General features: G+C 37.4%; 2 protein-coding genes across 2 annotated transcripts; one reads left to right on the top strand and one right to left on the bottom strand.

Annotated features, from left to right (window-relative positions):
* Positions 1–360: 360 nt before the first annotated feature.
* On the top strand, positions 361–9,538 carry LOC140154915 (ferroptosis suppressor protein 1-like). Its single transcript, XM_072177578.1, has 7 exons — positions 361–509; positions 2,104–2,301; positions 3,216–3,454; positions 3,738–3,942; positions 4,594–4,743; positions 5,391–5,597; positions 6,537–9,538. Exons 3-7 carry the CDS (start codon positions 3,227–3,229, stop codon positions 6,719–6,721), a joined length of 975 nt encoding a protein of 324 aa, XP_072033679.1. The 5' UTR covers positions 361–509; positions 2,104–2,301; positions 3,216–3,226; the 3' UTR covers positions 6,722–9,538.
* Positions 9,539–11,936: 2,398 nt separating this feature from the next.
* Positions 11,937–16,116, bottom strand: LOC140154913 (large ribosomal subunit protein uL2-like). Its single transcript, XM_072177576.1, is given in 6 exon segments — positions 11,937–12,354; positions 14,042–14,244; positions 14,590–14,808; positions 15,312–15,353; positions 15,356–15,452; positions 15,953–16,116. Coding segments are annotated over 6 exon segments (768 nt in total). The 5' UTR covers positions 16,091–16,116; the 3' UTR covers positions 11,937–12,285.
* Between the last annotated feature and the right edge of the window lie 768 nt (positions 16,117–16,884).

Below are 16,884 nucleotides of genomic sequence, written 5' to 3'. Positions count from 1 at the left end.
CCCTTTTTTAGGGGGGATCAAAAAGTATACAAAATTTCAGAATCGGGTTTTTTACGCTTTTTTGGACAAAAGGTCCAAATTTTGTCCACTTTTCACAAAATCGCCCCCCCCCCTGGAAAAAGTCCACTTTTTCAAAATCAGCCTCCCCCTCCAAATGAAATCCTGCGTACGGGCCTGAAAATAATAACGAATATCTATAAAATCTCTTATCTTTTGTCCCTGCTCTGTACGTCATGCCACTAGAAATCTGCACAGTCATATTTTTCATATACGTGTACGCTTGTATTACACGCACGTAATGCGATAGCACGCATGACTTCTCTGTTGTATTATTCTCAAGGATTTTTTTAAAATTTAGAATCGTCAGCATCACATGGTTGTTACGAAAAGGTATAATAATATATTTTTATTTTTAATAAATCATCATAAATAGCGGTAACCAAGAGCAAAGTGGCATTTCAATTTCGAAGCTATATTGGTTATACATGATATATGATTACTGGATACAGGTAAGTAATATTTGACTATATTCTTGTAATATTTCCGTATAAAATTATTAGCAATGATCAATCGGTGGCACACACCTTGCAACACTAGTATTTTAATAAAAACGCTCGTTGACGGATACAGTGAAAGTGATTTTCCATATGAATAATTTATACACCATAATAATGCAGGCACATTAGATATTGTACAAACTGTATAATTCTCGCAGTGTTACTGTGATACTACATGTATTTTTAAGCGACAGTGTATTCAGTGCCCAGACCAACCAAGCATACAGTGTAAGCTTTCCGTTTACAGCGTGCACTCGCAAAATTAATTTTTAGAAGACATAGGTATAACTAGGCCTATGGTGGTGGTGGTGCATGGTGGACTACACTAACAGGGTGTGTCTTAAAGAGAAAGCCCACCAGACCAGTTCCTCTGGGATAAACCAAAGTCCAAACCTTCCTGGTTATCAAATCAATCAGTGACAAGGTTATATCTGATATGCTAATTGATCTTTTAATGTTATTGCCTCAATTGACACCTGTCAAATTCAGAGATATCCTTGTCACTGATCAATTTGATAACCAGGCAGGTTTGGTTCACCCCAGTTGAACTGCTCTGGCGGGGCTTCCTCTTTAAAGTTATGCAGTCGAGAGAAAACCATTTTGTAGTAACCATATTTTGTTGCCTTAAGGTGGTAGGCCTACTACACCCCTGACCAATTTTGTGCCTATTTTTGCATTTCTCTCAAAAATTATAGCGCATTGGTGACAAGTAAGATATGTATATTATAGGGGCAAGGACTACAATTACTGCACTGGAAAGTCTATTTCAGCACATACAACAGTTGTGGAGTTACAGTCAAAAAGGAGGGAAAACCAATATTTGATCAATAACTACTTGTCTTGAGTCACTGAAATTCCAGTGTAGTAACTGGATTCCTTGCCCCTATAATATACATAACTTTTTGTTACCAGTGTGTTATTAGTTTTTGAGAAAAATGCAAAAATGGTCACAAATTTATCAAGGGGTGTAGCATCACCTTAATAGACGATTTCGGTCAAATTTTAATTTGGTTACTCTTTGCCAACTTGATATAAAATATTATTAGTAGGCCCTAACAACTGTCGTCAGGAAAGTGTTCTGATCATTTTAAGCCAAACCAATGAAGAAAACTCACTTAGCCGCTTAATTGTGTTGCATGACTTAGGCCTACTTTAATTCAAACCTGTTCTGCTGTTCTAAAACACAATGAATGGCTGAATCCAACGTGTATTAAAGTTGGAACATCATTATAATTAATATGCCCCCCCCCAAAAAAAAAGATCGTACACGCTACATATGGCTTTAAACAACACAAATATGCTTCTTTGATTCACATAATTATGTACCGTATAGGCCTACATCCAAAGTTACATCCACTTAGTGGTTGTGCAATAATTAGTCCGCCAAATCGCTTACCTTTCCTCCCACGTGTGCTTTCCTCCTTTGGCCATGCAAAAAAACACCTGACCATGTTAACGCACGCAAGTTTTATGCGCATTGAGGCATATTTACTACTTGAGATACTGTTTTGTTTTAATGTCAGGCATTTTGTACTTGAATTCAAAGGTATTATAATCTTCGCTATACATAATGGGAGGATCTAGTTCAAATTTGCAAGACAAGCACGTGGTGATTGTAGGTGGAGGATATGGAGGCACTGCCTTGGCCAACTATCTGAAGAAAGGAAATGCAAGTTCACGTTGATTGATCCTAAGGACAGTTTTCATCATTCTGTTGGTGCACTCAGAGCTGTTGTGGAAAAGGGTATGTATATAATCTGACGTGTTATTACTATTAGGCAAAAGGTTTGTCTCACATTTTTTATTTTAAATAGTATAATCTTTTTACATTTTTTGTTCACTCTTTTTGTCGATTCGCGGCCACATTTTCAAAATTCTTATTCTGATGACAAAAAACAACAACACCCAAATTGAAACCTCCAAAACCTGAAAGAAAAACAAGGTCTTCTGAGACAGATTATTATTTTGCCTTATAACCTGTTTATCATGTTTATGAAAATTTAAGTTTTTTATAATAGTTGGTCGATTAGTCAGATATATTAAAAGGGCATTTCATCATCCCCCCCCAACAACTTTTATTTGAATTTTGCTCTGATATACCAGAACGATATACAACAGTTGGCCGATAGAGCAGTGTAATCATGAATAACTCGCAAACGTAAAATCGGAATCAATTTTAATTTGGGGGATTTTTTCGTGGATATCTACTGAAAAATGTCATAAAACGAGGATGCTATAGGATCACGAAATCCTCCTTTAATAGACTCACTCACTCACTTTTCCTATTTTACTGATACTAAGTTTACTTGTTTATATGCCTACTGTAGGGCCTACTAAACGTTTTTTCGGGGATGGGGGGGAATAAAAGATTTTGCCCAGACTGCCCCAGTGAGCATTTTTTTTTAATGAGCACGCAAACAAACATTTTTAGTTGTTAAACACTGGGGTCGCCAAAATTGGCAATTTTACACAATAATTTTTATACCACTTTTACCGAACATGCGTATTTTTACAGTACTGAGATCAAGGAACGTTTCTTTTCTTTTTTTTTCTTTGAGTCCCCCCCCCCCCCCTTAAGCACGACACTGTTTTCTGTCGTCCCGGTGTGTCATCTGTTGCCTCTGTTTTATCCTTATCATGTTTTTTCTATCTTTGAAGGGTACGCTAATATGATTTTCATCCCATATGCACCAACATATGGCGAGAGCTTTAAGAAAGGCACGGTGGTTAGTGTTGATGCAAAAGCCAAAAAAGTGGTACTCGAGACGGGGGACGAAATCAGTTACGACTATTTAGTATTGGCTACTGGAAGTTCCGGTGCTTTTCCCGCCAGAGTCGATCCTTCTGTAAATGATACAACGCAAGCCATAGAGACGTACAACAGTTTTGTTGACAAGGTAAATAATTATTTCCCATGTACGAAACACGGCATTTGTCCAAATCCACCATAAATTTAGGTCGCACGAGCATAAATTATTTTGTGCCGGGTGTTTTTTTTTCAGGTATATTAGTCCTGAGACGAATAGTCTCAGATTATGCATGATGTGGTGTGCGAAAGTTTTTTCAATTTCAGACTATTTGAGCCACAAATGAAGGTGAATGTTGGTATTATTGACCATAAACCGATTTCGGGAATCAGGACGATGTTATCATTGCACTTGATCTTACTTTTCGTTTCAGATCAACGCTGCTAAAGATATCGTCATCATTGGCGGAGGCCCAGTTGGTGTAGAATTAGCTGGTGAAATCGCAACTGACACAAAAGACAAAAAGATAACACTCATTCATTCAAAATCGTCGCTGATTGACAATGGAAACTTCAACGACAAGTTTAAGAAAAGGCTGCGTGACGAACTCGAGGCAATGGGAGTGGAAATTCTGTTCGGTAAGTATGCACCAATCAATTGACTGAATGATTGCAAACTTAGCTTTCAGTTCTGGCTTGTGAAGTTGTTGAGCTACCAGAAAAGGGAAAAACGAGACATTTACGAATGAGCAGGCATGTAAGGTTATATTTTTCCGTTGCTTGTAGCGGCTTATTTGTCACTGGCCAGGCGTCTGTCGTTGTTACATACCGAAAACGTTCAGGGGAACACAAAGCCTCGAAGTGGAGGGTGAGTTAGCGCAGTGGTAGTTCCCTCGATCGCTTTGCACCACTGAGGTCCCGGGTTCAAGCCCCGGCGCGGCCCAAGGACTCACGGGTTATCCCGATTCCATGCTCGCTCTCGCAGGTTTTCTCCGGGATCTCCAGTTTCCTCCTGCTTTCAAAAAACTTCCTTCACCTAATAGAATTTGGGGAGCTGCACAGATAAATGGTGGATGTTAGGACCTACAATCTAAGTGTGGATAGGTTTGCGTTATTTCGGCTGCAAAATGGCTTTGTTGACTTTGTTCCCTATTGCCGAAGCAAAATTGCAGCTGCGATTTTCACAACGGGAAAACGTAAAACTATAGAGTATCCTGGCATTACAGTGATGATAGAAAACACATGTTGTCTTTTGTCTTGTTGTCTTTGAAATATTCATGTCGTCCACAGAACATAGAGTTACCAACCTGGATGATCTACCCACAGACGGTTCTGCAAGATGCACAGTACAGACGGACAAGGGGTCACAGTTGGAAGCTGATCTGGTGTTTGCTTGTATCGGTCTAAAGACAAATTCATCAGCTTATTCCGAGGCATTCAGTAAGAGCATAGAAATTCATCTGCTTATTCCGAAGCATTATCAATAATAAAATAAATAGAAAGAATCTTATTTTACCAGTGGTGTAACTGGACTTGAAATCGGGGGCATCCCGCTGGTTATGCCACTGTAAATTTAAAGTTAAACTATAAAGTTACAGTTACAGATGTTTGAAAATATACAGGCATGGCCATGCGTTTTGAGTTGGGCCGGTAATGCGTTACATGTTTTCACGAGATGAAAATTGCATGTTTTTTTCATTTAGATATCCATATCTTTCACATATTATACCCAACATATATAAAAGTATACATTTTCTTGCTGCAAATGACCCAAGGAATCCAAAAATGCACTTTAAAATGACACAGGGTGTACCACTTAGGCGCATGTAACATATCCACCTATTTACTGGCCCAACTCAAAACGCATGGCCGCATGAGAATAAACTATTAAAAAAAACTGGAAAAAAAACCCACCCGAGCATTGTAAAAAAAAAAACCTGAAAGATAGCGTGCAATGGCACAAAAGACCTAAAAGCGGGCTGAAAATGAATACAATTACGTAAAATTTGGGCAACAAACCTGAAAACGTTCATGCCTGATAATACTTTCATTTATTATTCTTATCATGCTTGTACATGTTTTTCTAGGTGGCAAACTTGATGAAATCGGGTGCCTGAAAGTTGACGAATTTCTTCGTGTTGAAGGTTACACAGATGTCTTTGCTATCGGCGACTGCTCTACTGCAGATAGTCAGGCTAAGATGGCATTCAAGGCTGGTTGTCAAGCTGAAATTGTTGCAAAAAATCTCCAAATCCAGGCAGACGGGAAATGTGGTTTAAAAAAATACAGCATTGGTAAGTTATCTAGGCCTACACTGATCTATTTTTCGGCGATTGCTCTATAAAACACCGAGTGTGCTCTCATGCATACAAAGTTAACATCATTCAAGAGGACCAAGACCGATATCCGATCAGAACATGCAGCACCAAACTAAAACCCGAAATTTGAACTACGCGAAAGCCGAATAATCATGAGTGTTATAGCTTTGCTCCAAAGCCAACCTATTTTCCATCCAATTGAAAGAAAAAATGAAAAAACCATGCCATATGCCCTCTGACACTGCGCGTCGGTCACTGGACTTTCGCGGTTGGTGGGTGGGGTAGTCCAATATCTCAGGTAGACAGTGATCTGTAAGTGGTCCTACTTTACTTGTTGGTGACTTGCCTATAGTGAAGCTTGCCTTCGGCAAGCTCTGTACAAATACATGTACTGCTGGGTGATGCATGGGAGTGGTATTAATTTTTTACAGAATGGATTGGCCTATATACATTTTCTTTACTAATACTAGTCACTTGCTTGGGTTTATTTTACTTGGGGATCTCTGGATCTTCTAAGGTACTGCGAGGGCTCTGATCAAGAGCTAGAGTGTTACAGACAGACTCAGGAGCGTAGCGAGAGCCTCAGGGGCAGGCCTCCCCTCGCTCTGGCTTCGCGCTCGACGCTCATCGCCCACAAAATTGCAACCGAATACAAATTCATGGTTAAACGCCAATCCACGCGCCAATCACTCAGTCAAACAAAACAGCCTAACGATTATCGAGTGCCCTGGGCAAAAAAATGGGCAAACAAACAATTTCAGTCGGTAAACAATATTTTTACAAAATCGGGCGCCATTCTGTATCCTTGTCCTGGGCGCCCACAACCACTGTTCTATAATCTGTGGTTTTGCATACCGCTTTTCTCAGTCAAAAACATGCAAGATTAACCCTGTGTGATTTTATATCCTTTTACAGACCTTGATGTGATATTTGTGCCTCTCGGTCGTAATGGTGGAGTAACACACTTCGGTAGTATGGTGGCCGGAAACTTCGTAACAAGAACAGCAAAAAGTAAAGGACTTTTCACATCTTCATACTGGGAAGGCATGGGTCAGAAAATGCCTACAAAGTCAAGTTCTGAGAAACAGGATGTAGTATAAGGAGTGAACAACATCTAAGTTGTATACTAATTAAAATTTACATAGACCATGTATATTTTCTTATGTGACAAAGACAGTAAAATAATTTTGTCTTGTTCAATCAGAGAAGATGAGAAATATCTTCTGGTTCAATGTACGATTTATAAAATGTGCCGAACCAGTTTTATTATCTTGCCAGTCTTAAATTTGTCACAAAATATAAGCATATACTTGTGGTCAGATTTTCAGTGACCGTACGGTCCCCAAGTAAACAAGCTTAAACAAAACGGGTAAATCAATTTAAATCAAGCACAACTAAGTGAACTACATGTATATAGACTGCAATTATGCATGATGGGCAAATGGACTATGGAGAAGTCTCCTGGAGAAGTCTAGCTGAAAGCCCTCGCACTTGCATGTTTAAGTTAAATGTTTAAGTGCTGCACCAGCACGTTTCATTCACAATGCTAGTAGCCAGTTATGCACATAGGCCTATAAGTTTTCAGATGTCACAGTTTACACGAGCTTACACGGGGGTCAAAATTGGTATAACCACACATTTGGTTAAAATCCACACCAAAATATTGCTATTAATTTGACACGAGGATTCTGACAATTTAGTTTGAACTACCTACAACATAGGCCTATACTGAAAAGGAATTACGAACAAAAATTTTATTTGGAGTTCCGTTGCTTAAAATTAACAAAAATCATTTGAAATGGGGTTCTTTTTATCATAAATAAGGAATACTTAGCACTACCTAGACCTAATACCTAGTATGTTTGCTATCTCGATCGGCAATGCAGCAAAAATTTCACCAATCAATTCCTCTTTTTTTAAAGAATAATTAAATAAGTCTTTCAGCGGTTTCGCTGTCGGACAAGTTTATAACTGTCAAGCTCTCGTCAGGAGTATAGCTCTGACTTCTTCAGGACAACGTATAAGAATGAGACACGTAGGCCGTCCCTTACCTATGCTGATGGCTCTGAAAAGGCCAGGCTAGGCGGTAGTTTATTTATTTATAGGCGGTAGTCTATTTATTTAATAATCACATAAGAGGTATACGGACAACCTATACCGCGCCAGAAAAGTATCCTTACACTTGGAAAAATAATCACAGTTTCACAACTGAACCATATTGGGGGTAAATTTGTGTTTTTAATAGATGCACTATCTAATCCGGAACATTATGACACCCCATTGAATCCAATGTGACTTCCAGAAGCAAAGTTACAAGCATTTGATTAGACGAAGGTCCAGTTTTAAAAGTGACAAACTGGTCTATTCAAAATTCCACGGACTAGACATCTGGTTTGAGAGTGGTGAATGGCTAATTTGTGCATGCCTTTCATTTAAAACAAAAGTAACAAAAGAACACTGAAACAAAAGAGCTGATAAATAAAATGAAAGTTATGAAAAGTACAGAGAAGTAAAAACTGAAATAAAAACTGCTTTAAACAATGCTTCATTGAAGAAACTGTGTTATCTCTTTGTTGAGCTTGTTGGAATCTTTTTGCGCCTTGTATAGGACACTTTGTCACTTTTAAATCTGGACCTTCGTCTATTCAATTGCTTGTAACTTTACTTTTTGAGGTCACAATTGGATTCTATGTGGTGTCAAAATGTGCAGAATTGGATAGCGCATCTATTTAAAAACAAATTTCCCCAATATGGTTCAGTTCTGAAATTATGATTATTTTTCCAAGTGTAAGGATACTTATTTGGCGCAGTATATTTTCTTGCTAACTCTGCAGTTGCATCAGAAGACAGGTGAGGTCTGCTTGTTCTCGGTTGACAAGGGATGGTCTAAAATCAGTGAACGGCTCTTTTCAGAGCCACTTTACATCAGGGGCGGCCTGCATATCTCATTTTTAGGTAGGCCTACTTTGTCCTGAAGAAATCAGAACTACTCCTGACGAAAGCTTGACAGTTCCTTAAACTTGTCCGACGGCGAACCCGCTAAAAACTTATTAATCAGGCTCCCGGGATCGTGCTAATTGTTATTAGAGAGCTTGCGAAATGACGTTACGTTAACTTTAACTTTAACTTCTAGAGGATTATAGAGGATTATGTATTCAAAACCAAGATGGGTTTGAATACATAATCCTCTTTAATCCTCTAGAAGTTAAAGTTAAAGTTAACGTAACGTCATTTCGCAAGCTCTCTAATAACTCCCGTCGTAAAATTCTATCCCACAATTTACTCTGGTCACAGATTTGGCAAACTTTTCTTTGTGCGAATTTTTATACGATAAACATTGAGACCATACCAAAATATTGAGTTATGAATTGAAAGGACCAAAAACTGTACAAATGTTAACCAAAATGTGAAAAACGTTTTATGCTTGCTGGGAATGTCTCCCCTTCAGACGACTCAATGATAACAATACGTATGTAATAAAAGAATACTGGCGACTTCTTACCGTGAATTAAACATGTTAAAGGATTAAAAAATTTCATCCAGATTATCTTGATCAACCTAATCGAAATATCTTTTTATATTATCTGACCTTGTCCATGCTCTACTAAACACTGTAAAACGCCTAGTCCTGGCTGTTTCATCTGGAACTTGAAACTTCTTCAAAGACAATTTTGTTTTTGAAAAATGTTGAATGTCATTTTTTGATCCTTTAATTACTTTGAGGAGTATAATTATGTTAATTACTTTGTACCATACCTATGGAAGCTGCCTCAAACCATTGGTGCACTTACTGATCCTGTGATGCACGATTTTGTCATAATTATTTTTTTTAGATCTGTATTATATTACTGTATATTATTATATATTATATTATGTATGTCGTATTATATTCCAATAAATTAAGAAATAAAAAGTTAGCCTCTTGTTACTGTATGTGGTGTTACAAGTACAACAGCAACTTCATATCCTCAAACCATGAGTAGGCCTGTAGTTTTCCAATTAATCACTACGGCTTTTTTCTATTATGACTTCCACCAAAATCACAGGAACAAGCACGACCGTCAATGATCAAAACATTTAAGGGATCGGATAGCAACGTTTGCAGCATTTTTGTGGGACATGGGTGCACATCAAACATATCGAATTGCTTCCTAAATACCTGGAATGTCCCTCTGATGTCAAGTAATTTTGACTTTTTGAAATTGGGGAAGCACATTTTATGACAAATTATTAAAAATTAATACTTTTTTTTCACATTTAACAGTCCTCAAAGTAAAATTTATAAATCTACTGATATGACTTAAAAAAAGAATGTAGCTGGGAGAAAGCCGACGATCATTTGAAAATTTTGACATTTCGTATTTAAGATATGTAGCCTACACATTTTCCCCCAAAGTCCTTTTTGGGAAAAAATGTATATTTCTAATACGAAAAATTTTCAAATGATCATCAGCTTTTCCTCCCAGGTACATACACTTCAAGGAAATAGCATTAAAATGATAAACTTCGTGGATTGTTGAAATCAGGGGTGTGATTCAAAGCTTGTGAAATATCCAGAAAAAAATAAAAATATCCAGAAAATAGTAAAAAAAAAAAAAAAAAAAGAGTGAAATTTGGCAAAAATACCCCAAAGGGATTGAAAATCTTTAAAATTGCGTAAATATCAGGCACAAAAAATCCAGACTCGCACCCCTGTAAATATCAATTTTTAATAATTTGCCATAAAATTTGTATTTTATCGCGAATTTAACAATCTACACAATTTGATATCAGGTCGTTCTTCGTATTCAGAACAGGGCCATCGCTAGAACATTTTCTCATGGGGGTGTCGAGAAATAAATTTTGCTGGTATATGGCAGGATTGCTGGCCCCCGTGCACAACATGATTGCCACCCCTGGCTCTTCGGATAAAAGGCACCCCTCCCCACACACTGTAACTCCAAGTTGTCCCCCGAATTCCTTTTTAATACCGGGGAAAGTGCACGAAACTTTGATAACGTGCGTGAAAATTTGCTATTTTGATGCTAAAATTCCAAAATGGGGTCTAAAATAGACAAAAAGGAATAGTAAATTTTGTCATAACATTTCTGCCGACTGAGCAGTGGGAAGGGACTGACTTGCCACCATGCCCTATGGCGTAGATTTCCTTTTAATAATGGGGGATGGGGTTGTAAATATTTCTTGAAGTATAGGAAATCCAGCACCTTTTGGTGACAAAACCAGATTGTGCTACAAATGCGCGCGCAAAAATATTGAAACTAAACTGGTGAAGTGTGGTACAAAAGTGGAATAAATTCGCCCGAAGCGCGCAAAAATTGGCACTTTTTTATTTGAAAACCCACATACAGGTGTCCACATGGGGGTGATTGTATGGACCATCCCCCTATCAATATACTAGGGATTCATCCCCCATCACCCCTGGGATCTACGCCTATGCCCATGGCTTATCTACACTGCTGATGAATGGAGCGGTACAGAGGGGCGATGGGATGCGCATTTATTCTGTCGATCTTGCAAAATCATTAGTTCTATGTCCACATCACCTCAACGCGCCTGACCAACATCATTGTAGGCCCAATATACCTGCCAAACAGGGCCTATATTACGAACTGAATTTAGTTTGCATCCCCTTTCTCCCCCTCTCTTCTCTCCCTCCCTCCCCTCCTTTTTTTTAGGGATCGCCAGGGGGTGGGGTGCACCTTGAAAAAGATTAATTTTAGAAATAGATAAATAGAGGTATGTTAAGGTGGTACTTCACCCCTTGATAAATTTTTTGCATTTTTTCTCAAAAAATAATAACACACTGGAACAAAAGTTATGTATATTATAGGGGCAAGGAATCCAGTTACTACACTGGAATTTCAGTGACTCAAGACAAGCGGTATGTTATTTATAATAAAAGAGGTACCGCTAGAATGTACCTTATTTCTTAACATTTGTATAACAAACCACTTGTAATTGGATTCCTTGCCCTATATACATAACTTTTGTTACCAGTGTGTAGTTATTTTTTGAGAAAATACAAAATCAGTCACAAAATTAATCAGGGGTGTAGTACCACCTTAATAATTATATCCAAAAGTTGTAGAAGCATTAGTTTTAAAGTAAAACAGTCAATTTAAGAAATAACTTAAATTTATCAAAAATTTTGATTTGAATCAGTGATTTAAAAAAAAAAAGCAACCCTGATACATCCAGAAAAGTAAATTATAAAATAGTTTCCTCCTTTCAGACAAGACAAAAACAAAATGGGTAGTTTCTGCTGGCAGCAGTCAAATCATACACATCCATTAAAACACAACACACAAAACTGCATCTTGTTTTTGGCATTATTATTGCCACATTTGTATTTTTTTATTTCCGATATGACTGTATATTTTTGTGTAGAGTTTGCAATCAGTTATCTTGCACCAAACCAATCTGCTCTAAACATGACAATTCATCCCCTGAATAATCAGAGCATCATTCTTAGATGTCTCAGAACCAGGTATTTTCCAATGTAATTAGCAGTACCAACCGATTGAAATTAGCAGAACAACTACTGTAGTTGCTTTTGGAATGATGTTTAGAGCAAATTGGCTTTGATAAGTGGTGAGTTTGAATGAGTAACCTGGTGCGAGTTTGATGAGTGTTATTAAAGTCTTTCATATAGGGTCTACTCTGTCTATTCTGTGTCCTTGACCTTCTTGGTACCACGCAGAAGACCAGTACGGCGAGCAGCAATCAAACCGACCTGAAAATGAATGGAAGACAATATTTTGTGATTGAAAAACTCTTGTTGTGGAAAAACAAAGTTTAACTCTAATACAGTGGAAACTCATTAACACTAAGTTGTGCGGAATTCAAATTTTACTTCTTGTTATCAGGAGTTCGTGTTATCCAGTAAATTCCAGTTCTAAACATGTGAAATGTACGCTTGGGAATGTAAAACATACTTCCTGTTATCAGGAACTTCATGTTAAGAGGGTTTGTGTTAACGAGTTGCCACTGTAATAGCAAATAATTAATATATGAATTGCTAAAGACAGGAGACAGCTAGTAAATATAAAATTGCAGTGCATCAAGCTCTTTTGACTTGCAGTGTCAAGCTTTTTAAAGACTTCAACAAACTTTTTAACTTTGCTAAGCTGTCACTGTATAATTTTCCACTCATTTCCAGAACAACAACTTCAATTAAGGGCTGGGGTATGAACGTTTGGACAGTATTTATTGTGGGACATTAGAGCACATCAGACATATCGAATTGCATTCTGAATCTGAAGAATGTCATTCTGATATCAAATAATTTTGATTTTTTGAAATTGAATTTAATACACATTTTATGGCAAATCATTAAAATTGATATTTTTGATATTTAACAGTACTTGAAGTAAACTTTATAAATCTGGTGATTTATACTTAAAGTGTATGTAGGTGGGATGAAAATCGACGATCAATTGAAAATTTTGACCTTTACTATTGAAGATATGGATTTTTTTCCCCAAAACACCAAAAAAAATTAGGTCTTTTTGGGAAAAAAATCCATAACTTCAATATGAAAGGTCAAAATTTTCAATTGACCGTCGGCTTTTCCTCCCTGCTACATACACTTTAAGAATATGTCATTAGATTTATATAATTTACTTCGAGGACTGTTATATATCACAAATTTGAAAAATATCAAATTTTTATAATTTGTCATAAAATTTGTATTATATTGTGATTTTCAAAAAAAGAAAATTATTTGATATCAGAAAGACATGCTTCGTATTCAGAATGCAATTCGATAGGTCTGAGGTGCTCTCATGTCCCACAAAAATACTGTCGAAACATAATAAACGCTCATTTTAGATCCCTTAAACTTGAGTTTGGTACCAAAGAAGCTCACAGCTGATATTTCATCTTTACTGGATTTGATTCCTCCCTTCCCCTATCTTTCCATTTTATTGGATTATTCTTCAAATTACATAACATGTTATACCTATTCTAATTTAAAGCTCTCTTTAAATTGCTACCTTAAATTTTCAACTGATCTTCAGGTTTTGTCATTTGCCATCATAGTGAATATGTCGTACGGTCATACCTTTGTTACTGGTTCATGCTTGGTTTGCAACCCACAGACTGCATGTTGTGATCATTTAGAATTGTAGTTTGAAACCAGAACGGAACCAAATCGAGAAAATTTCAAACCCAATGAATGGCGCTGTTTAGAGCAGAAGATCCAAACCTTTTATAGAAGGCTTGCAACAACCATTCAACACAAGTCAAAAATGATCATGCATTGCATAGAGCGCTAATTATTCCTAGTAAATCTTACGACACATGTTTTGAACAAGTGACCCAAATGGGGCTGTGACCCACTGCTTTGGAACCCCAATTTAGAGTCCTTGCCATTTTAAAAAGTAAGTTTGGTTTGAAAATAATAACAATATGGTACATACCTTGCGACCAGCTGATCTGTCTCTCCTGACTGTTGATGGTTTACCAATATGTTGATGGTTACCACCACCGTGTGGATGGTCTACTGGGTTCATAGCAACACCACGCACACGAGGCCAGCAGTTACGCTTCACTTTGTATTTATGGTAAGCTCTGCCTGCCTTCAGCATGGGTTTGTCAATACGACCACCACCTGCTACAATACCTGCAAGAGAATGGGAAAATAGAATGTTGTATTCTCAATCATCATCTTACAAAAGAAAATCAATTCAAAGCAACAAAAATCACCATGGGATGTCATAAAAATACACTACATGTATATGCAGATTACATGCAAATTATTTATCTAATTTGCAAAAAGCTGTCATTTGCAAATGTGACCTTCACTTTGATCACTCGGCCATTTAGTATTATGCAAAATTGAAGAGTGATGCATTGCTTTCGAACTGCCAGTCTCAAAAATACAATGCTATTTCAGAGCGTTGTTACTTTTCAAGAGCAACACTTCGCTATTGCAAAGCTATTAAGTGTAAATTCAGTGTTAACTTACCAACCATGGCCCTGTTTGTTGAGGGAATGACTTTCTTGGCTCCAGATGGGAGCTTAACTCTGGTTTTCTTTGTCTCTAGATTGTGGGCAATCACTGTAGCATAGTTGCCAGATGCACGGGCAAGTCGTCCCCTGTCACCGGTCTTCTCCTCTAGCCCACAGATGATGGTACCTTCAGGCATTGTGCCCACTGGGAGAACATTGCCAATGTTCAAAGTAGCTGAAGAAGAAGGTAATAGATAATTGGCATTTCGTATTTCTTGCTATACCTGTAAGTAATGATTACCATGTCCCAACTTGCACCTAAATTATTTCCCCTTAAAATGGACAGAAATCCTTCCTGACAGTGACAGTTATTATTATTTTAGCTTCTTTGGGTAAAAAACAAATTTTAAATTTTAAAGAAATCATACATTTATGTATCCAGCTTTAAATTAAAAAAAAAAATGAATATTCAGAACTGTAGATAGATCTTACAGCTATTGTATAAGGCCAAAGGTGAAGCTTAAACAAACATGTTTTCTTTTCATATTGCGAAGCCTCTGAACCTGCAAAGCCATTTTGAATTTTGAATTGCTTAAAAAGCATCTACAATACGATCCCGTCACTTGTATTGCCTTTCACTCTGCTACAGTGCTACTTGGATATTTTAATCAAGATCCTTATTTTTTTATCAGAAACCAATTTACTGACCGACCAATAATGTCATGTCTTAAACCTCACCTTTCTTTCCACAATAGATGAACTGTCCTGTGTACATTCCCCGGCAGCAACCATCAACTCTGTGCGCTTCTTGTAACGCAGTGGATCACGAAAAACAATCCTGGCCAGTGGGGCACCACGACCAGGATCATGAATAATGTCCTAAAATGAATGAAAACAATAAATATTCTGGTAGGAACTTTTCAAACTTGATAAAATCACTAACTAACCGTATTCGTTCCATTAACCACCCATGCCCCTATAAGCGCCCATCCAGCGACTTTACTATGTACGATCCTCTATCATTATGTACAGGATCTATACGTATGAAACTGGGCAATTCCACGGTAAGAATGACACTTACTTTCCTCTTGTCTATTCAATACATATTTCCCATTTCAAAAATGACTAGATTTCACAGGTATTTCTTACAAATATATACCCTTGAAGAAAATATAAATTTTGCATACTTTTTCAAATATTGCCCAAGGATGGTAACATATTGTTACCAAAAATAACTGCAAGGTCAATGAAAATTTTCCTTCATTAGTTTCTTGTTGAAAGTTTCAAAACTACTTTTGTTTTAAGCAATTATCTGTTTTTTATATTTATAAATAAAAAACCTGAGTTTTAACCAAGTCAATCAATAGTACTTAAATTACCTTTACAATTCCTTTGATGTACCCATGGCGTTCAGAGTAGTCCAGAACACGGAGCTGCGCTGGCCCTTTCCTGTGATGGCAATGGGACTTGAAAACACTACCTGCACCCTTACGTTGTCCGCGGATCACTCGACCCATGGTGAAATCTGAAATGGTCAATGGCCGATAACCTGATATAATAAATTATAATTCCGTAGCTATTGTCTGAAACTGCTACATGGCCAGTCAGGGATAAGTGCTGAATAGAGCAACAATTCAGACCTGCCAACCTACCAAAGTTGAGTTGAGACCAAAAGCTTGTACGTGTACACAAACCAGGTTCAAACACTTGAGGTGTGCAATACTTTCAGAATTCAGAGAAGGTTTTGCAGGTATGAATTTATCACAAGAGAATGCTATAGCAAATTTCAAAGTAACATTTTCTGCTGTTCTTACATTTAAATTTGCCATCACTGAAATTTTTAGAAAACAGGACGGTCACTCATTTTCACTCAGTTTGGTAAACCCCAAATGAGGGACAGTCCCTTAAAATGAAGGACAGTTGGCAGGTCTGCAACATGCTTCGACATTGGTGAATTTGGCGACATTAAACTTGATATTTTTTGTCACCAGCCCTTAACTACCGTACTGACGCGAGTATAGTCCCACCTTCGAGTAAAGTCCCACCCCCAAATTTTCGAAAAATTTCAGAAATTAAAATTTTTTTTTTGTAAGTTATTTATTTTTTCGTCTTTGGAGTGTCCCAGGACCTAGACCCCCATATTATTTTCGGAAACATTTGTTCCCACCCCCCCTATTTTTGGGTTTAAAATTCTATGACCCCCCCCCAGACAGTATGACCCCCTTCCAAAGAAAATGACAGCCCCCAAGACAAGTTAACTAAGGTAAGCCTTGCCCTTGGCCCAGCCAGAGGCAGAGCATGGACTTTTTGT

Source organism: Amphiura filiformis, chromosome 6, assembly GCF_039555335.1.
Source record: "Amphiura filiformis chromosome 6, Afil_fr2py, whole genome shotgun sequence".
In the NCBI taxonomy this organism is placed as follows: domain Eukaryota; kingdom Metazoa; phylum Echinodermata; class Ophiuroidea; order Amphilepidida; family Amphiuridae; genus Amphiura; species Amphiura filiformis.
The sequence above is the reverse complement of the archived record's forward strand: the minus strand, read 5'-3'. Positions and strand labels throughout refer to the sequence as shown.